The following is a 21,588-nucleotide window of genomic DNA, read 5'->3' as shown; positions in this document are numbered from 1 at the left end:
CTTGCTCAGCCACACTTTCATCACCCTGGATATGTGTGGCATGGGCCAGCAGTGAAGGACAAATACAGTATATCCATTGAAAACATGACCCTCTTCAAGCAGCATAAACATTACTTACTCTCCATAATCTGCAGCTCTTTTGAGAGGTTTAGGACGCCCCCACCCCGAACCCTCGCCCTGTGTACAATACATCAAGTTAGAATAATTTCTCTGGTTTGGCGAGAGCTTACAGACATTCTTCATTGACTGAAGCCCTCAAATGAAAAGGCCGTTCCAGCTTGGCGCTGTTGAGCTGGGTTAACCTGCTCCCCTGTCTGTGGATAGATTAGCAGAGTCCACACAAAGCTCAGGGGTACCAGGCAGAGCTGCTGGACCTCAAAAAGTGCAAACATTAAGCTCAGATGAGTTTATCTAAAGACTGATTGGACCCTTAATTAACCAAGTGACCTATGACCTTCTGGAGAATAAGTAAGGGATCAGTTTAGGGATCAAGACAAAGGCGAGCACAGCCTTACCACACACCGAACGTTAATTCAGTGAAGAATGCTCGTAATTAGCCCCCACTGCTTTCATTCCATGGCATATTTAAGAGAAAAAAACACTGCTTTGAAATTTATGTAGGATAACTTCCTAAAAGGGTTAAAATATGATTTCTAGAAATTCTTTTTTTCTCTCCAAAGGATTTATGGTGGCATGAAAAGAACAAAGTACTTGTCAACCCTGTACAAAATGTACATTACTTTTGGATTATACAATCACTGTAGCTCGTGACCAGTATGTATCAGAAAGTATAAAAAGATGCCACCCAGATGTTTCATTTCAGTTGAGTCGTGAATGAATGCAACAAGACATTAAAAAGCCATGCGCATTTAAAGCCAAAACGCATTATATTTTATATTTGGAAAAAATGTGTGAATACTATTTTGTCTGTCAGTAATTGTAATCAGTAATTTATAACAAGCTTTCTAAATATTACAACTGTATATTATCAGTGTATAAAACTGAAATCCACACTGCCATGAAGTTTTTTTAAAACAATGGTTTATGCAGATTTTAACACAACATTTCCCATTTAAAGAATCATGGGTTGTATTACGTTGGTAATTTGCCAGGCGTTTGCATAATAGCATGACAATACGTCAGAGGTTGAGAAGACCACAGGTTGCTCTGATGTAGAGGCTCACATTAGCATCACAGTTGTTGTCTGCAAGTTCCACGAAGCCCGTTAGCAGCTTAACTGTGAGACAAATGGCCTATTCTTCTGCTCTGCATAGCAAATAGGGCATTATTGTTAATGTATCCTGGTAGGACCATCATGGAATGCCCACAGCACGCAAGTAAAAAAAAAAAAAAAAAATACAAATCAGTGTTTGTCATTCTGCCCTCACCCTGCGTCCTTTCTCAGTACAGCAGTGCGCTTTGTGCATGTTTCTGCAGAGTGTTTCTGACTCTTTGGGGGTTATGTTGCCGATGCCCTCAGGCTCATTGATGGCTAAAAACGAGCTGATAAACAACAAGCCGTCTTGTTCGCTGTATTTGCAAAAGCTGTAAGTTAGCAGTTTGCACATCTACAAATAGTGTATTTTGGAAAGAGTACATTAAAGTGAAGATGATACAAGTTAACTTCAAGTCCCGCTGGCATTAAGTTATCAATATGTATTCAATTTCTCTGTTGACGACTGAATGGTTAGTGTTGGAGATGTATCACAGTGTATGTAGGACTACGACCAATGTTTATATAGGAACAACATCATATACATTCCTCCTTATACATTCTTTACGTTCGGTAACAAAGGCGCTGTAGAAGTCCAGTCTGTGGAGATGTGTCCACTTTGTAAACACACCATGACAAGCAGCATTTTTCACCCATCTGGGTCTTGAACATTTCTCAACCTCAGACCAGTTCATCATAACAAAAGCTACAGTATGTATTGACAAGACTGAGATGTTCCAGTCTGAGGTCTGTGGCCCCAGGGCCCTTCAATGAACTCAAAGCAGTGAGATCATATAATTATGCGTGATAATTTAGGAAAACCCTGAGGACAAAAACAAGTTTGAAAAAACCACTGATACTGATTTTAATGTAAAGACTAGACATGACTGATAACATACAAAAATGAACAAACTTTAGAACAAACTAATTTATTTTCATAACTGATTTAGCTACTGATTATTTTCTCAATTCATTCATTAATTCTTTGGTCTATAAAATAATTTTCCACAGTCCAAGGTGACATATTCAGGATGCTTGTTTTATCCGACCAGCAGTCCAATACCTGCAGGTATCAAGTTTATTAATATATGAGACAAAGAAAAGCTGGAAATTATTGGCATTTTACAGTAATGATTCATCAATCATTTTTTTGTCAACAGACTAATCCATTAATTGAGTAATTGTTTGAATTTAAACCTAATTTCTGCAGTGAGGAAATCAGACAGAAAAGGATTCAAGACGTTTTAAGACTGAAACCCAAATGTTGCATTAGTGTACACAGTCACATAACATTTATACAGTGGTACATACATATTTTTTATCGGGGCACCTTTAGCTTCGTCTAGTGCAAATAATTCCCTAATGAAGTCTTTGTTTCTATTTTAGGACTGTGCGTGTGTGTGTGTGTGTGTGTGTGTGTGTGCGTGCGTGTGTGCGTGTTTGTGTGTGTGTGTGTGTGTGTGCACGTGTGTGTGTATGAGAGAGAGAGAGACAGTTGTATGGGGCTCCTACAGTAATTCTTTGTGCTGTTTCTTTGTTTCTATTTTTAGACAGCAAAAGGACAGTGATGTGGATGTGTGTCTTCGTGTGGATGTGAATATACATGAGACAAGTCAGTGTGTCTTTGTATAACAAAAATCTTGCTGTAGACGTGCAGTATGCATATAGCAATATTTTTCAATATGGGTGACACAAGATAAATATGAGTTGTTGCAAGATAATTTACAGGATAGGAAAACATTCCCAAAATAATCTGCTATGAATTATTTACATTTATTTTTAGAGTTGTTTTTACATTGGATTTTCGTGAAAGCAAATTCATAACCTGCACACCTAGGTATGTGTGTGATAAGTGGGCACTAACAGACTTCATTTTAAGGAGTCTAAAGCCAAAATGGTTGTGGAGCCACTGACATACAGCTCATGTTGGTCTGTGGTACAGAAACACACAAGAAATGAATGGAGTGAAAATACTACTATGTGATATCACTATTATTACTACTATTGATGTCTATGTCTTCATCATTTGCTTCATTTTGAAGCATGGAAGCTGGCTAACTGGATTTATTACCGGCATCTATAGAAAACAGGCCATTATTAGACAAAACTGTAAGAAACACATCAGGAAGTTATACATCTCAGAATTTACAAGAAGATGTGTTATAACATGTTGTGAAGTTAACTTATGATTTAATTATTTTAGCAGATCGCCATAAGATGGACCTCTAAGTAGCTGAGTGGGCCACAGAAATTGTTGAATTTATGAATGAAAAGTCTCAGAGGATGTCAAAAACTTAGTGAAAAACTCAGGAAACAAGATAGAAAAACTGAGACCAAACTATATATTCTAGACTATACCTCTAACTGTACTTTTCTGTGTGTTTTGTGCACCTGTTAACCTGACCTTCACAGAGTCAGAGCAGGCTACATAACAAATGTTGCAGTTGCTAAAACAGCCCTGGTTACTTTTTTTTTCTTCTCAAAACCAGCTGCAATAAAATGATTGCGGTTCCCACACAGGGAGGATAGCACACTCAGTAATCCTCGAGGTCAATGAGAACACCTAAAGAGAACCAACTGATGAGACAGACAGGATTAACCACGCTGTAATATATGCTTTCACACAAACTAATGCTAGTATCCATATCCATTATGTCTGCAACTGTCAGACTGTAAAACAAAGGAAGCGACTTGGAGAAGAGGAATACTGTAATAGTATTGTTTGGATTAGATATATTTGTATTCAGTCAAGGGTTTAATATTTATAACACTTGACCAGATTTACTTATTATTATCAATCCTTTTAAATCCCTTATTCAACCTATTTAGGTTTGACCCTCAATTGGCTTTCAACAAAAGTTGTAAATTGCTCAATATTTAAGAACTAAATCTCATAGACTGACATTCATATAACACGATACATATAAGACTTTTCAGGCAGATTACTGATTTAGTATTTAGCTAAATGTCTACCTAAATGTTATTTACATTGCTTTTTGTTAATAAGTAACATTATTCTGATAAATGATGAAGAAAAATGCAAAAAGAATCATTACTTCCAGTTTTTCTCAAATGTGAATATTTGCCTGTCAGCTATGAAATTGATTTGGTTTTGGGCTGCTTGTCGGAAATTATGATGAGCATATTTTACTATTTTCTGACATTTTATGGACTAAATGATTCATCACTTAGAAGATGTCACAATAACCTTAAAGTACAGACAGAGTGAATCATTTCAATAACTAATGAGGAAATAAAAATACTTTAAGAGATTTGTTTTGCTCTGAGCTTCTCAGTCACAGTTGAGTTGATAAGTGGCATGGTTAACTAGTATTCATGGTTTGTATATCCAGCGTTTACACACGTGAGTGCAAATAATTGGGTTCCTCATTTACGGCTCAAGTATATCCATCTGGATTAGGTTTCTAAATACTCCTTTTATTGTACTAGTGTTCAGTCTATTTACAGGATCAACGTCACTGTGGCTTTTAATGTTAATAAAACAAATCAAATTGTTGAGTTTTTATTGACGTGACTTAAAAATGCAGGTGGTGATAACAGTGGAAATGCCCCTTAAGCTGTTATCAGTCATAGTAACAATATTACACTAGTGTTAAACATAATAATGAGGCAAAGTAAAGACTAAAGGTTTCTATTACTAAAAGTAATGAATCTCATTCTTTTGGCCCAGAGCGTGATATGGTTTCTTCTTAATGCGTCATTGACATGCTGTAAGTTTGCCCCCCTCTGTGGTGTCAACTTTACAACCCTGTAGTGACAATTTATAACCTAAGGTGATCTCAGTCATACCTGCAGGATATATGTTAATGTACCTCACATGAGTATCCTCTGCAGAACAGTGATACTGTGTCCAAGCATGGAAAAGAGACACTGAAAGACTTTCTGTTCTGTTGAGAAGTGGAACAATTTGACTCTCACAGAAAAGATAATCTGACCTGAACTGATTTAAAAAAATATATACATTACATGATAAGTAAAAGCAAAGACATGTCAGGTAAAGAGAGAGTGTGTGGACTTATTAGCTTCCACAGATAAGCAGATGAATAAGCTGAACACTTTTATACAAATATATACAAGAGTTAATGCAACATAAGCAAAATGTAGACAGGAGAGAACAACGTGAATAAGTGCCGTAAAGTTCAGTTCCCATAAGACATAGGTGCCAACAGGCAGTACATAGAGGAAATGCATAGAGTGCATAGAAATGGATAATAGTATTTTTGTTTGTGTTTTTGTGCAGTTTTTTCTTTGGTTCCAGATGTCATGATATAAGTTGTTTGTGGAGTGGGATAATTTTTTATATCCGTTCAGCAGTCATATCATTTTTACTTTGGAGTGCAGACCAGGGAGTTTTTCACAGCAGCAGAAGAAATGTCAGAGGTAGCTAAGAGTTCGTCTAGAGCCTGTGACCTCCTCAGCTGTGTTAATGAACTCAAATCCCCTGGGCTTAAGCAGAACAAACACTTAAGTTAAAAAAGAAAGTAGGAGCAGAGACCATTATTCATAATTGTGCATAGTTATTGGTTTATGAGACCAAGTATGTCTCTTGTTCCCGATTAAAAATGACATTTAGAGACACGAGGAGATACAAGCCTGAGAGTGTAACAGACTCTATTCTTTGTGCCGTGCTGGGACTGGGAATGCACGCCAAGCATCCACAGGGTTAAAAAAGTGGATGGGGCAAAGTAACTGCCCCAGGCAAGTTTCAGTAAAAGAAGTGGCCTTGCAAAACAAAGGCACTAACTGTTAGCACCACATCCTGACATCAAGTGATACACCATAAAGGAATAAATTCAGATTTTTACATAAAACAACACAAATTTGAAAAGGCTCATTGTATTTTGCTAAGATTCCCTAACATGCATAACTAATTACGTGTCTTGTCTTTTAAAAGATGAGCTGGATGTGGATGCCCTCATATGAGCAGGCTTAGTCCTCTGATGCAGTCAAGAAGGAAGCAGCCACAGTCCTTCTTAGTTTTATCCGTCTTAGTTAACTAAACACAGAGGTTTACGTTTCTGGTTTCTAATTTGGACATCCCAATTAACTGTAAATGATGCTTGAGATGCTTGGATATCACCCTTATGAGGTATGTTTGAAATCAATATGATCTTTTTTTGAAGTGATTAAGAGGTGTGTTATAAATTATCCATGGAAAATTATATCATAGGATCAGGACAAAGTCTACTGTATCTTTTTTGTAGTATCATTACATTAACAATTTAGGCAAAAGGCAGGAAGGTTTAAATATAGACCTAAATGTGAGACTGAACACAGCCGCACAGCTCTGTTTAAAATGTGTTGAAGCTTGACAAACACTGTTTTGGATGTTTGTCTCTATGCCTGCAGTAGCTTTTCTGAATCATTAAGGCTGCGTGGGGATCAATGATACACAGAAATCAAATTCATCCATAACTGGGGAGTGATGGGTGTGCATGTAATTTTTTTAACGTAAAAAAATGTGGACTGTGAATGCGGAAATGCAGAAAACAAGTTGCGTTTAAGAGGAACATGCAGAAAGTATTATCCTCCTGAGACTTTCTGAGATAACAACTCTTGACAGCCTCACTGAGTTCAACATGCATAATGTATTGTGTTGTACATGCATTGTATAATGCACAGTTTTCAAATTGGTGCCAAGCTATTGTTATATTATGGTTAGCACTGTACTATACAAGGGAAGCTAAGACTTGGAGGTGTATTTAAAGTTGTTTTAATCTAGTAAAAGCACAGAGCAGTTTACAATCAGGTTAGATTCCTCATCTTTGTGATATTTGTTTGCTTGTTTAATTTATTTCTAAAGGAGCAACATCTGGTAATATTTTTTCCCCAGATATATTTCCTGCCACTGATTATAATTAAAATATTTTTTATTTTTTGGTCTACTCTTCTAATTCTTCACGTTTCTACCATGCTGTCATGGCTTTTCTTCTCTCTCCACCAATAGGTCCAGACTCACCTGGAGAACCCAACCAAGTACCACATCCAGCGGTCTCAGCAGCAGCAGGTGAAGCGGTACCTGGGAAAGCTTGGCTCTCAGGTGTTGAGCTTGCCCTGCCACAACCAGTCCTCTGACCACGGGGGCATGCCGCCAGGGCCGGGCAACAGCGCCCCCAACAGCCCTATGGCCTTACTGACCCTGAACTCTAACTGCGAGAAAGAGGTGACTGCTGTCATTTTGACTTTTACACAGAATATTCCTTTTTGTGATATTTTACTCATTTAATTTTACTTATTTATGTGTCATGTATATTTTATGTCCTCTTTCTTTAGATGGATGATGTCATTGATGACATTATTAGTCTGGAGTCCAGTTACAGTGATGATATCCTCGGCCTTATGGACCCAGGTCTTCAGATGGCTAACACGGTATGTGTGTGTGTGTCTGTGTGTGTCTGTGTTTACGTCACTTTTTCCTCCACACTGAGCCTGCAGGCAACAGATCACTTCACGCTATTAAAGGTCACCACATAAGAGAGTTTAATTTTGTGTATTAGGTTGAAAAACTAAGAAATTGATCTTGTTATAACACAGCTTCATTTCATAAGAAAACTTAAGAAAAAACCTTTCATAAAAAGGCTAACGGCTACAGTTATTTGAAAGTTAAAGTTAGCTCTCCTGTGCTATCTTGAACAGAAACAATTTAAGATTTAACGGTCATGTCATGCTTATTTGCATATTGTAACATTTGTTTATGTCACCACCCTTCCCATCATGCTTATCCTGTGATGCTGATTAGCATATAAAGGGGGGGGGGGGGGCGATCCTTGTTTAATGGCTTTACTGTGTCCCCTCAGATCCCCGTGCCTGCTAACCTCATGGACATGTATGGTAATCAGGGTATGTCCCAGCAAGGTCTGCCCATCAGCAACTCTTGCCCTGCCAACCTGCCCAACATCAAAAGGGAATACTCAGGTAAGCAATGCAATCTGTGTCACTATCAAATATTTGCTGTGAGCTGTGAAAATTAACCATACTTTCTATTTTGCTGCTGTAGTGCATGGAAAACATCAGTGTTCTAACAATACAGACACACTTCTACTCTCCAGGCCTTTATACAGCCCACAAAGTAGCATTTTATAATTAGTCCAGTTTTTGTAATCCTCCTTTGTGTGGGGGTCTAAGAGAGCCAATAAGAGAACAAGTGTTCACCAACTGACCTGATTAATGACATTACTGACATATTTCTTTCCAGTGTATTTGAATTTATTCTGTACATTTTGATATTGAAAACAACATTATTTGTCATATAGTATCACATTCCCCGGCCATCATGCATATGCTGGACAAGTCTGGATCCTGTGGCAAATTTGACAACTATCAAAGGCCTGAAGGGTTCCCTGTTGGTACGTGTGGTTATTTAGATACAACATTTTAAAGTTAGTTAGTTGCTACTGTATGTGCTGCACATGTTTGATACTTATACTGTGTTGTTAAGTTCAATCCCTAACAAAAATGCTTTGTTTCAGAAGCTGAGGTCAGAGCAATGGCAAAGGAGAGACAGAAGAAGGACAACCATAACCTGAGTGAGTTTGAATTTGCACAAAATTAAACTGTGGTAAAATGAAAAAACAATTTAAAAAATAAATCGTCAAATTGTGTTTTTTCAACTAGTTATGGATGTCATTTATAATTTTCCTCTTCTGTTTTTGTTGTGTAGTTGAGAGAAGACGGCGGTTTAACATCAATGATCGAATCAAGGAATTGGGAACTTTAATTCCAAAGTCCAACGACCCGTAAGTTACTTGTTTTATTCAGCTGCTAGTTATGCCATATATAATTGTTACCATTAACACCCATTCCAGGCATGTAACATGGAATGAGTGGCCTGTCTATAAAATATAGGCCTGTATCACTGCAGACATTTTGACTTGTCATAATACGAAATGGCACAGGTGTTGGTAAAGTGTCCCAGTAAACTATCACAGTGTGCCAGCATACCACGACCCAGGAACCTGAGCAGCTAAATGGAATTCATCCATCATTAATGTTATTACATACAGCTGTGCTTTTCCTACTGTGACATGTCAAAATGTCCTCCGTAAAAAAGGCCCATCATTAAGAAATCTAATGGGGGAAAAAATGTTTGTGGTAGAAAAAATTATTCCAACAGCTTCACTCTTTCACTACAATTGCTCCCATCTGCTGGAAACAAAGGATAGAGTATGTAATCAGTGTAATTACCAACAGTTTTCTTTCTGAATACAACAATCATGGGAAAATCATTGGTTCAGACACAAAAAGAAAATGCTATAAAAGTGTTGATGGATAGGTTTATATCTTTTTCAAGTTAGTCTTAAAACAGCACCCATATGCCTTTGAACATTAGTGGTCGCTGTAATTGTTCCAAGTCAAGTCAGTTTTATATATAAGTATAGCCCAATATTACAAATCACAAATTTGCCTCAGGGGGCTTTACAATCTGCAATACAAGCAATAAAGATATTTTATTCTTAGACCCTTGATTCAGAAAAGGAAAAAAACACCTCCCAAAAAACCTTTTAATGGGGAAAAAATGGAAGAAACCTCATGAAGTGCAAGCGCAAGGGGAGGGATGCCTCTTCTAGGACTGACAGACATGCAGAAGATGCTGTTTGTACAGAACAGACCAGATTTTTAAAAAAGTATACAGCATGGAAAAACACAATAACAAGGGTATACATGGATTGATAACAATCTGATCAGGATCTGATGTTCCTCCTGTTCATGCTGGCTGTTAATATATCCTGTTAAGAGTAGATAGGGGACAACATTTACAGTCCTCATTTTCTGCAGAAATTCATTCCAAAGTTCATCTGAAGCTAATATGAGGCTTCAGCCGTCCGGGTTAGACAAATCAAGTCCGTATCTTCCAAAGTTACTGCCTTGTCAGTACAAAATCCCCTCTTTGTGTAACCATCTCTTTATGGCAGCCAATCAAGGAAACACTGTCTGTGGAAACACAAAGAGGCGACTTTGTACCAAAAAGTCTGTAACTTTGGAAGATACTGAGTTGATTTGACTTTGCGAGACGGCTGAAACCTCATATTGGCTTTGGCTGAACTGTAGAATTAATTTCTATACAAAACATGGATGGCTGATTTTGTCACTCTTCTCTTACTTTGCTGTTACTCTTCAGTATGGAGTGGAGTTATCACTGTGCTATTTTAACATGCATATGGGCATGTGAATGTTGTTGTTGACAGACATGAAAAAATGTGAACCTAACCTTTATAACAATGGGCCTACAGATGTCTCGGTTGTAGACTATATTTAGGTACGTTAATCATATTTACTATATGTATTGACACTCTAAAAGCACCACTTAAAGTCTACTCGTTTCCTTTCCTCTGCCCTTTGACCTTGCCTGTGTTTCTGGGAAGATCCCAGCAGCTCCTTTTGTTATGTCTTTCCACCCATGGTTGTTTTGCTTAACCCCAGCTGGGTGCTCCACCCACACATACCTACATAAACATAAGACAGCTGACAGCCTTTCACAAATAGACTTGACTTTAAATTGTTATCATTGTAGATAACACAAGGTTTCTTTCAGGATTATACATTCGCTTTATCAGTATTAAAGGCTAATTTTAAAACTGAATTAATCAATGCAGTAAGAAAAAAACAACATCTCAGTGTCTGCACTTAAGACTAAAAAACTGTGACTTCCTTTCGGCATCATTTTTTTACAAGTTGCATCTATGACTCCTTATGTAATAAGGGGTTTTTCCATCTTTACTCAAGCCCAGCAAAGATCAATTTTACTCCTGCAAAACCTCGAATGCAGCCTTCAATTCGTCCGGGAGCTAAGGGTCATCCTTATGACTGTTTTTGACCCTGTTAACGTCCCGTGCATAAAATCTTAATTTAGCATTCACTTCAGCAAAGACGTCCAAAGACTCCTGACTGCTGGTCTGCTCTGTGACCTCCTTCACAGCTCTGTTCCTTGTTCCTCCCCATTATTTTCTTTTGTCTCTTGTTTTTATAACTGAACAGGCCTTAATTGTAGTGTTCAGTTATAGAAACTGGAGTCACTGATTAAACTCAGCATTGTCAGTGGTGTCTTCATTCATGTCCTTTTGTCATCTATTAAAAACCCATTATCTTAACTTCAGATTGCCTGGCATTAAAACTATAAGTTCTAAGAAACTGTAGAATTAAAGAATAATGGTTCCTCTGTGGTTTTCAGGGACATGCGCTGGAACAAAGGCACCATCCTCAAGGCGTCAGTGGACTACATCAGGAAGATGCAGCGGGAACAACAGAGGGCCAAGGAGCTGGAGAGTCGTCAGAAGAAGCTTGAACATGCCAATCGACATCTGATGTTGAGGATACAGGTAAATGAACTGTCATGAATTTCGAAAGGGGGAGTCACAGAGGCAAAATAACTGCATCATAAACATACTATTTGCATGTATTATCAATTAAATCAAAGGAAAACTACAGTTTGGGCTGTGTGTATGGGGGGTTAGTAGAGATTGTCAACAGAGGATTTTGAAGGGGTGCCTTCTTTCACTTAGTTCAAGCTTCTTTCAAAACTAATGGTGCCTGATGTAAAGAGTGTCTTCGCCAACGTCAGAAGACATTAGTGCAACTTTATGAAATATATAAAGCTCCAGGGAAAACGTACAGAGGCACCAATTCACACAACAAAGGCCGCATATTTAAGCTGGGAGGCAACTGTTCAGACACTAATGGATCACAAGACAAGATGCGACAGGATCTGTGTGAGTCAGCATACGTTGACTGATTGCTTACTTTGTCTTTACATTAATTAATCACGGTAGCACATCATACTATCAGGGGGGAAAATACAACTTTTTGAGTTTTTACAAGAAGGAAAAGTCAAGGCACAGTCAAGCAAAATATTTATTTTCACTTTCCACCTCGGCTAACCAGTTTCTTTAGAGAAACCGATGCTGTATGCTGTACTTTGCTGATTAGGGCAGGTGAAACAGTAGAGTGCAGTCATCCTGACACCAGAGAAGAAGAGTGCGGTCACCGACTGAATCCTCGCTGACTAACTTGTGTGTCTTTCTCTCTGCCGATTGCAGGAATTAGAGATGCAGGCTCGGGCTCACGGCCTGGCGATCACATCTTCAGCACTCTGCTCTGCTGATCTCGGGTCCCGAAACATCAAGCAGGAGCACTCTCTGGAGGACTGTCACCCGGACCTGTACACACTCCACCCCCATCACCAACATCACCCCGCCTGCACCCCAGAACCACCCGGCACCCTGGAGGTCGAAGGTCACTCTAACTTCTCGGAGGGCCACTACAGCGTTCACACCAAGCCGGGCTCCAAACTCAACGACATCCTCATGGAAGATACCTTATCACCAGTGAGAGGAGGGGACCCTTTGCTCTCGTCTGTTTCCCCAGACGCCTCAAAGGACAGCAGTCGCAAGAGCAGTGTAAGCATGGATGAGAATGAGCAGGGTTGTTAGCACCCCCTACTGGAAGACCCCTCGCCTGCATCATCTGAAACGCCTCCATCCTGCTGCAAGAGTTCCTGTCAGTAGCTAACACACTCCCAGCTGCTGGAGAGGCTTCCTCCTGTTCATGTTTGTTATGTTTTTTTTTCTCCCCTACCTGTGTTTACATGTATTGAACCTTTTCCATTCATTTATTTTTTGTTTTGTTAGTTTTTTTGTGATATCTTTGTCTTTTCAAGCCCTCAACCTTGATATCAAGGACTGATTTTAAAGTATGTTTGCTTTAATCAATACTTTGATGACAATGAGTTACAAAAATAGAAGTTTTTATATTTAAAAGAATATGCATTTATCTTTGGATAGAGGCTAGATTATGTTTATTTCTATTGATTCCAAAGAATCTAGGGAAATTATAAATCATGGTCAGAAATGTAGATATTTTGTGGTGAGATGAACACTGCTTTTTAAATCACTAGCAATAATAGAAGAAAACAAATCTATTTATTACTATAGTGCTTTACACTCCTTGTGTCTTAGATTGAACTTGAATGTGCCAATGCCTTATTATGATGTGTATACATCAATGTTGTATTGCTATGCACATATTCTGGCTGTTAGCTGAGTCTTTACCAGTCTTCCAGTTGAAATTTCCTTCTTGACAAATATTAATCATTTGTAGATTTGAACTTATTTATGTATCTATGTAAACAGGACTTTATGTATACATTCCCCTGAAAAGAATAATTTATAAAAAGGCATTTAAAAGAGCCTGAGATAATAAAAATCGAAGCACATTAAAAAAACAACCCTGAAACTAAAATGCCTCTTTCAAGATGATTAAAATGAGTAAAATCATCATTGATAATGGCAACATTTTGTGTGTTTATTCAGTGTGATAATGAGCAAGAGGCAGCACAACAATCCAGTAACCAGAAACCACACTGATTCATCCTTTAACCATCCAGCAGTGTGTACTAGATATATTAACAATACATTCCTCACTGCCAGAACCACTGAAATATTTAAATTACATTTTTTTTTAAAACAACAAACCTCAAAGAAACTTTTTAAACACAAAGTCTCAAAATTTGTTTAATTTTAGCTCAAATCAAAAATCAAAAGGCTATAGTGGCCCTGACACGCGCACAAGAAGCTGATTTCACTCGATAGATCTGAATATTGTGACATAATTCTATAAATCTTTGTTATGTGGTTGCTGCAAGAAAGATGAATCAATTCAGCTTTTATTGTGTTCTTGTCTATAGTGATCAGAACTGGTAGAACTGCTACTATTTCAGCACATACAGTGTTTAATATTTTTGTGTCAATTCAAGTGCTCAGTTTTTATTATTGTCCATCCATTTCCTAAATTATTGCGTTTTTTTAACACCACTGTGGTGACATTTCACATTCAGGATGTTTTTTTTTTCCATTATGTGAACATTTATATTGTCAAGGAGTATAAGGAGACTGCTTTGCGATTTTGTATGAAATGCATGACATTGTCAAAACACTGGAATGACCTCTGTAAATCGAAATGTGGTTTGTTCGCCTTTTTTATCTAAGCATTAACTAACTATTGTATTTGGCTTTTCAAATGCATACACAATATTGTATGAGATTGTAGATTCTTTATGGTGTAAGGTTGTTGTATATTTGAGCAGTTTGTTTTCAACAGTTGTAGCACATGCATAAATATGCCTTTGTTAATAACTACCTGCCACACATTGAGAGCCCTGTTACAGCACAGCCTCCATTATGTTAAACTATGCAATGGTTGAAGTTGTGCCTGTAGAGCAGCATCATGTCTTGACAATGTGATCTCCTTATGAATTAGTATCAAAGTGATTCTCTTTTTAATTGATTTTAAGTGCCTTACAGTCGTTTCTGTTACCCTGGTGTTGTAAGAGGAGTTGTAGATAGCGATGCAGCATTTTGTTAATGTTTGTACTGGTGTTTGGTGCTTCATGGAATAACTTAGGGGTGCCAAAATACCTTAGAAAGCAATAGGAAATGCCGTTTTGTCAGCATGAGCCTCTCAGACTCAAGAACCACAAGAAAGAGTTTGTTTTTATGGAACCGCAAAATGTTTAGAATAAAAAGTAAGGCATTATGAATTAAAGTGACAAAACTATAAATAAATAGAAAATCTGAAATAATTTTATAAATGATTAAAAATCTAGATTATTATTAAATATCAGCAGTTACACAGTTTTATTTATTTGTTTTTATTTTAGTACAGACATTTGAATGTAAAAGTTCCCTTTATAAAAAAATGTATCAGTTTTTAATTCATAATAGCGCTTTCATCTCAAAATTGTCAACACCGCCTCACCTCTCAGCCAATAACCCCAATCCTCCTGACAGGCTGAAGAACAGCCTCGCTCGCTAGCTAGCAGTTGTTGAGCCTGCTTAGGGACATGTGATTGACTGAAAGGTAAAGAGGAAGAGACCATTTACTGTCATGAAAAGTGCAATTTTGAAATTAAAGGTGTAACTGAGGAAAGAACTATTGTGAAGTAAAAAATCCAGCTGAAATGAAAGCAATAACTTTTACAATAAAAATAAGAAGACTGAAATAATACTCCATAAAAATGATTTGGGGTTTTAATAATTTTCACAAACTATTGGTTGAATTTTATATCTTACTTTATTTATTTATATGTTTATTATTATTTCTTTCATAATGTCTTATTTGTTATTTGATATTGAACACTTTGCGCCTCCATATGTTTTGGTTGTGCATTTTATTTTATCTTTATTAGGTCAAACATTACATTGAAGGCATTGATCCCAAAGTTGTCCTGAATATTCAGCCACCCTTTGAGACCAGTAGCTTGTACGTTTGCCTGAATGCAATTCAAAGTGCTGACTGCCAAAATGTGTTGCCAAAATTAAATATACAGTGGGTTTTTTATAAAGATATAAATAGTAATGTTTTAGGAGCTTGATGGCAATCAGGCAATAAGTAAAGTAGTAAAGGGTGATGAAGTACATTGTGATTGTTCATTCTAGGAAACAATAGTTTGACCCAAAACAAAAATGTAACTCAAGATCTACCGAACAGTACATTTTCTGGAGCTTTCAACTCACAGTCTTCATCAGCAGATGGAGTTCACTCTTTGACCTAAGTCTGGGATTTTGGTCACAATTTTATGTGGTTGCACAATCTCTCTCCCTTCTTTATAACCACTGATAAAGGCTGTGCAATGCTTTTGAAAGGTCTAAAAAAGCTAGTGTGTGAAGATTGAGTTAAGTTTTTTTATTATTATTTTGTCATACAGGTGAAGTGAAGTACAAAATAGCCCTTATGGTTATACAAATCCCAGGTATTGAGCCTTAATAGTGCATTATACACAAGCCTGTAACATTGCCCTTTGACTGAACCCAGATCAGCTTTTTTTAATGGAGTATATAAATAATTTAAACCCGGAAATGTGAGTGTTGGTTAGAATAGACATCAGCATTACAACTGGTGGTGCTGGCACTTAATTTCAAAGCCATCACCATGACGGATTTCTCATAATGAATCATACAGCTGTTAATCATGGCACATTATGGGAATACCACTAATGAAGAACCATGTTAGCTCAATGTAGACCTCTGTGCTCATTCTCATTCCTGTGGTTCATACAGACACATTCTCTGCTGATGTTGCTACTGTTCTTATTGTTACAGTTGATATGAGATGAATGTAGCAATAGTTACTGTATGCACTGGTTTCAGATTAGTCAACTCAAAAACTCATTGGTACCTAACGATGTTGTGAGAAATATTAAAAAAGTTTTATTCGAATGTTGTGTTTTTCTGCCTCATATTTAAAATGGTGTTGTGATTAGATGCAATCTGAAACTGCCAATGCTTAGTTTTTATCTTAAATATTTATTAATACAGTATTTGAAGTTATAGCTGCACATATAGTGTTTTTCGAAAATTATTTGTTCCCAGAAGAAGCAAGCTCATCGGTCCACTTCTGATATGCTTGGCCAAGGATATTATCTTCAATCATGTCATGGAAGATTTCTATAAAAATCAATTACAAAATAATTTCAGTAACAGACAAATTGTGATTTACTTGTGTTTACTAAACTCAAAAAAGATAAAAGATTGTTGTATTTATGTTTGATAGTTATTTTAGTTTTGATATTATACCTGCTTGTCCCAGTCCTGTGGGAAGAGGCATCCTCAAAGAGCCTGCAGAATGCTTCAGACGCTCCCTGAGGGACTTTTGCACCAGATCTAGAGAACAGTCCTGGTGCCACACAGGCAGCTCCAGGCCCAGCATGCACTGAATAATGCGGTCCTTCTCCTCTGCTGTCAGCAGCCCCCTCTGGTGGGCCACATACACCATGAGGGACATGTCAATATTGACCGCCTCCCCATGAAGCAACGCTGGCAACACTCGCTGTGTATTGACAAAAAAATGGAGATAGTTATGCTTTTTTGTGTAAAGAAAATATTCATAAAATATTAACAGTTTGTATCAGTAATCAAGGCAATAACAAAATAATAAGACATTGCACAGTTCACTTCAGTGATTTTTCATGATATTACATCACAAAAATATTCATCATATTATTTGAAGCTATTTTCTAACCATTTCTAATTCAGGACTGATGAGGTGACCAAAATCCACCAGCCTATCTAGATCATCCTCCCACAAGTTGGGAGCCAGTTCTTCCAGCATGGTTTCTATGGCGATGCGGGTGGATGCTGTGGCGCTGTCTTCTTGCTCAGAGTTGTTGCTGCTCTCGCAGGACTGCAGCTTGGACTGCAGCAGCATCCTACCCTCAGCCTCCAGTAACTCAAACAAGCCACGATGCTTCATCAAGGCCATCTAAGGTATATTTAAAGAATTAAAGTGGTTAATTGGAAATAACTGGTAGAGTAGAATTACTTACAGCATATTTTAAACTGCCACAATGTCCTAATTATAAACTACTGCATGCATTGGATGGTTGTGGTGCAATGTGTGCAGTAAGTATTTATACATAAATAACAACATGCCTTAATAGACTAGGCGGGTCACAACTTTAAGCCATAGTTTGCTCTGGCATGGAGGTTCAAAGAATTATTGGCTTTAGAGGAATAATTATACATGTAACAACCTGTTTAGAAAAAGAAAGACGAGTCTAATGTGGTTCAGCAATGTTCAGTGAAGTGACAAATATACAAAAACTTCTACAATTCTTCAGTGTTTCTAAACTGAGGTTGTTGTGAGACAATAACAGTTCTCTCTTTTGAAAGTTGTAGCTTGAAGAGTCAGCTTGGTTAGTTTTCAGAAAACAAGTTTTTCTTGTTTGTTTTTTTGTTTTTGGTACAACATGCACCCTTTGCACAGTACAATATGTAATTTAGCTTGAATACACATGAAATGACATAATTTAATTGCTTCTATTTCTTTTAACACACTCCAAAGAAAGACTCCTTTGACTGTGTTTTCCTGCTTAGTGCGTTCAAGTGCTTGAGGGAAACTTCTGGAATGCCTGAAGTCCTGAAAGATCTTTTTAAATCTTGTACAAACAAGATAATAGTTTGTGTGCACAAATCATTATATTGTTTGCACTCATTGATCCTTTTCTCACAACCACTCAATATTTAACAGAAGAAAGAATCAAATTCACAGTGTTTGTTTTTTTGTTTTGTTTTCAGCTATTGCTGTTGGGGCTTTTTTTGTGTTTTTATTCCTTAACAATGCAGCTTGTCAATGCAAGGCTTGTCTGTATCCAGCTGTCAAGTATATTACATTTAATCTTAAAGAAAAGAAAGTTAGTCCCTGCTTGCAACAAAATGATAATAACTTTTTTTCTACCACACCAGTATAAACAGAAACCTATTAAATGTCTGCCTGGAAGTCAAGAAATTAGTTAAAAACATGCTCTCAAAAATGGATGGTAGTAAGGTGAATTGCATACACTTTGTTGTTCATGGACTTCCACATGCAGAAAAATCCCTCTCTATGTCAAAGCTCATGCAGTGAAGAGGACCTTCAACATCTCTGCCATCCCATTAGAGATCTGGCGCAGTGGGAGAGTTTGGAAGAAGGAGCGATCTAAGAACGTGGCCACTGGTGGGACGTAACTCCCCAACTTGTTTTTGCCACCAGCAAAGTTGACCCCTGTTTTTGCCCCGACACTGGCATCAATGTAGGACAGAAAAGTGGTCGGCACTCGAATATACGGAGTCCTCCGGCGATAGAGAGATGCTGCCAAACCCACGACATCCAGACACACCCCACCACCGATGGCTATGATTGGCTCAGAGCGCCTGTCAATACTAAACTTGTGAACTTCCTCCAGGATCTTGGTCACTAACTCCATACATTTGTTCTCTTCAGTGGTGGGCAGTGGGAGAATTTTGTAAACCACTTCTCTGGCCGCAAAGTAGTGAGTGACTTGGGGGCCGTACAGCTGATTAACAGTGTCGTCTATGACAACAAAACGCTTAACGGGTTTGGAGTTACTTATGGTGCCTTTAAGGTCTTCATCTCCTATATGGCCCCAGAGCAATGTGTCATTTCTGGGATCCAGTATGTTTCTGCACTGAATGACCCTATATGTGAATACAATGGGGCTGACGACTGTCCAGGAAACTCCATGTTCTGACTTGTTCTCATAGCTGGAGATCATTTACAATAAAACAACAGAGGAGGAGAAAAACAATAGTAAGTTGTCATGGGACAGAAAAAACACTGCTATAGTAATTTATTCAAATACTGTAATTAAGTGACATTTCAAGGCAACTGTACTTTAATTGAATGTTCCCATGTTATGCCACTTTATACATCTACCCCACTACATACCAGGAAATATACTTTTTACTCCACAAGATTTATTCAACAGCTTTATTAAACAAAACAAAAATATGATCAACTTAATGCCTTGTTATAGATTCAACCACCCATATAAAGCAGTGAAAATTAGTTCCACCTTGACCAAATACAATGTTAAAGTATTGCTTATATGCCAATACATCAATAATCAACCTGCATAATACTGTTCATCACCATATACTATATGTTTATAAAGTAACTGATTACATTACCTATTCAATATGTATTTCAGCACACATTAGCACTCCTTGTATCCTTGTTTACAGTTCACAGAAATTGCTTGACCTGTACATGTTGTCCATTTGTTTTTTCACCTACTTGCTTGTCCATTTTAGTCAAATATTTATGTTTAAATATCTTTTAGAATTCTTTCTGAATTGTTCTTGGAACTGTATGTAAATATATTGAGAGCAGCTAGAAATTGCAGTCAAATTTCGTGTATGTGTTCCTTGTATACTTGGCTAATAAAGCTGATTCTGATCAAATAATATAATAATATGACACTGATTGTAACCATTCTGTGTAATGATTAATAATACTTTTGATTCTTTGTGAATATTTTGTAGCTCATAATTAGTAAGACTTTCAATGCAATACTTTTATAGTGTGGTATTGCTTCTTTACTTTACAGGTTCTCACTTTGTCAAGTGTGTCTTAAAACAATAGTCAGATTCCCACATGAACATTAACACATTTTTTTCTACCATTCATACTGGCCATTAGGCAATCATCTTAAAATTAACTTATAATGTTAAGTGATAGGGGATGAACCTGCAGTCCTCATCTTGAGCTAAAATGTATTTAAACATTAATCTGAACATATTATCTGAGTTGAAAGTGGATATATGCCACAGTTTCAGTCTTTTTATGAAAAAAATAAATCTCTTTTTATCTTGACTAATAGTGTTTCCTGTTCAGCTGCAGAGGAAGGATTGTCACAAAAAGAGGAAATCAGGCACTAAAAGGACAGTAACTGTATAAAAAAAATGTACTTGATTTTACTCATTTAAATGAACCCTAAATTAAAGCCTCATTAAACTTTTAAATACATGTATGCATGGCAAGAGGACTACAGATTGTGTCCCCCATCATTTAAAATGAAAGTACATCATGAGAAGATCTCTTAAAGCTCAGTATGAACAGGAGGAATGATTACAGCAAGAAAAATGTGTTCATTTGGGAACCTGTCTGCTGTTATAGGACGGACTTGAAAAATTGTGACGCTATCCTTCCTCATAACTTCCTCCACCACTGCTGTACTTGTTTCACATGTGAGTGTCACAGCTTAAAATAGAACAGTACTTCATAACCCTACTCCATTGAGCATACCAATGAACATACAGTATGTCCAGGGACTACACTGTATAGTGAACATACAGTACAAGAAATAAATAAAACAAAAATATTGTAGACACACAGACAGATAATTACTATAGGAGTGTTGTAAGTTAATGGGCTGTCATCCATAATAATCAATGCTATTAGAATAATATCAATCTATTTCCATTCATTACTTACATTTTAGCATCTGATAACTTTCCCTCTGCCGGCTGGGACTGTTCAGTTTGTCGGGTCCATGTCCCGTTCACTTGGACCAGATTTGACTGAGTTTGCTGTGAAAGGCTGGAGTTATTATTTGAAGGCATGTTCCCGATTACCCGTCTCTCAAATGTCTTCAGCCAACTCTGTCATGCCTTGTGGAGTGACGTAACAAATGTATAGGATGTCAATGAAGACCATGACTACCATGCTCTCCCTGCACTCCTGCACTCTCTGCATGTCGGTATTTTGCTACTATGCTCTGGGGTAAGTGTGGCTATAACAACAAGAAGGCTGACACACATACACATATACCCTGTGGGCTATATTCTTCTTTCATTGTAACAACCAACTCTTCACTATTTCAACAGGTGGCAGTAGTTCCCTTCAAATGCTAGCACCAAATAAACCATGCAAGTTTCCTCATGACTACAACAAAAATTAAAAAAAACACCACCTTTGATTGTGTACACTATTTATTACATACAGTATATGTGACTGAATTTGCAGCCCAAAGAGAGCAATGAAATCCAATTGTGATGCTGCATTTTAAGCATTTGAGTTTCTGA

General features: G+C 37.4%; 2 protein-coding genes across 2 annotated transcripts in view; one reads left to right on the top strand and one right to left on the bottom strand.

Annotated features, from left to right (window-relative positions):
* LOC133987398 (microphthalmia-associated transcription factor-like) overlaps positions 1 to 16,443 on the top strand; it is a 32,410-nt gene extending 15,967 nt beyond the window's left edge. The window contains exons 3-10 of the mRNA XM_062426752.1: positions 7,182 to 7,397; positions 7,508 to 7,603; positions 8,032 to 8,149; positions 8,488 to 8,580; positions 8,707 to 8,760; positions 8,895 to 8,970; positions 11,403 to 11,550; positions 12,268 to 16,443. Coding sequence (XP_062282736.1) covers positions 7,182 to 7,397; positions 7,508 to 7,603; positions 8,032 to 8,149; positions 8,488 to 8,580; positions 8,707 to 8,760; positions 8,895 to 8,970; positions 11,403 to 11,550; positions 12,268 to 12,660 — 1,194 coding nt within the window. The 3' untranslated portion in view covers positions 12,661 to 16,443. The remainder of the gene's footprint in view (positions 1 to 7,181; positions 7,398 to 7,507; positions 7,604 to 8,031; positions 8,150 to 8,487; positions 8,581 to 8,706; positions 8,761 to 8,894; positions 8,971 to 11,402; positions 11,551 to 12,267) is intronic.
* A 139-nt stretch (positions 16,444 to 16,582) lies between these two features.
* LOC133987683 (2-epi-5-epi-valiolone synthase-like) lies at positions 16,583 to 21,126 on the bottom strand. Its single transcript, XM_062427127.1, has 5 exons — positions 20,999 to 21,126; positions 18,636 to 19,266; positions 17,246 to 17,485; positions 16,801 to 17,053; positions 16,583 to 16,671 (listed from the first exon to the last, which is right to left on the bottom strand). Exons 1-5 carry the CDS (start codon positions 21,124 to 21,126, stop codon positions 16,583 to 16,585), a joined length of 1,341 nt encoding a protein of 446 aa, XP_062283111.1.
* Positions 21,127 to 21,588: the final 462 nt, after the last annotated feature.

Source organism: Scomber scombrus, chromosome 10 (assembly GCF_963691925.1).
Source record: "Scomber scombrus chromosome 10, fScoSco1.1, whole genome shotgun sequence".
In the NCBI taxonomy this organism is placed as follows: Eukaryota; Metazoa; Chordata; class Actinopteri; order Scombriformes; family Scombridae; genus Scomber; species Scomber scombrus.
This window is presented reverse-complemented; position numbering and strand designations above follow the sequence as displayed.

Coding starts and splice junctions, on each gene's coding strand:
- LOC133987683 (XM_062427127.1), bottom strand. CDS start 21,126: ATGCCTTCAAATAATAACTCCAGCCTTTCACAGCAAACTCAGTCAAAT. Junction 19,267..20,998: donor AAGTTATCAGATGCTAAAAT/GTAAGTAATGAA, acceptor AATGATCTCCAG/CTATGAGAACAAGTCAGAAC. Junction 17,054..17,245: donor TCAGTCCTGAATTAGAAATG/GTTAGAAAATAG, acceptor GTCAATACACAG/CGAGTGTTGCCAGCGTTGCT.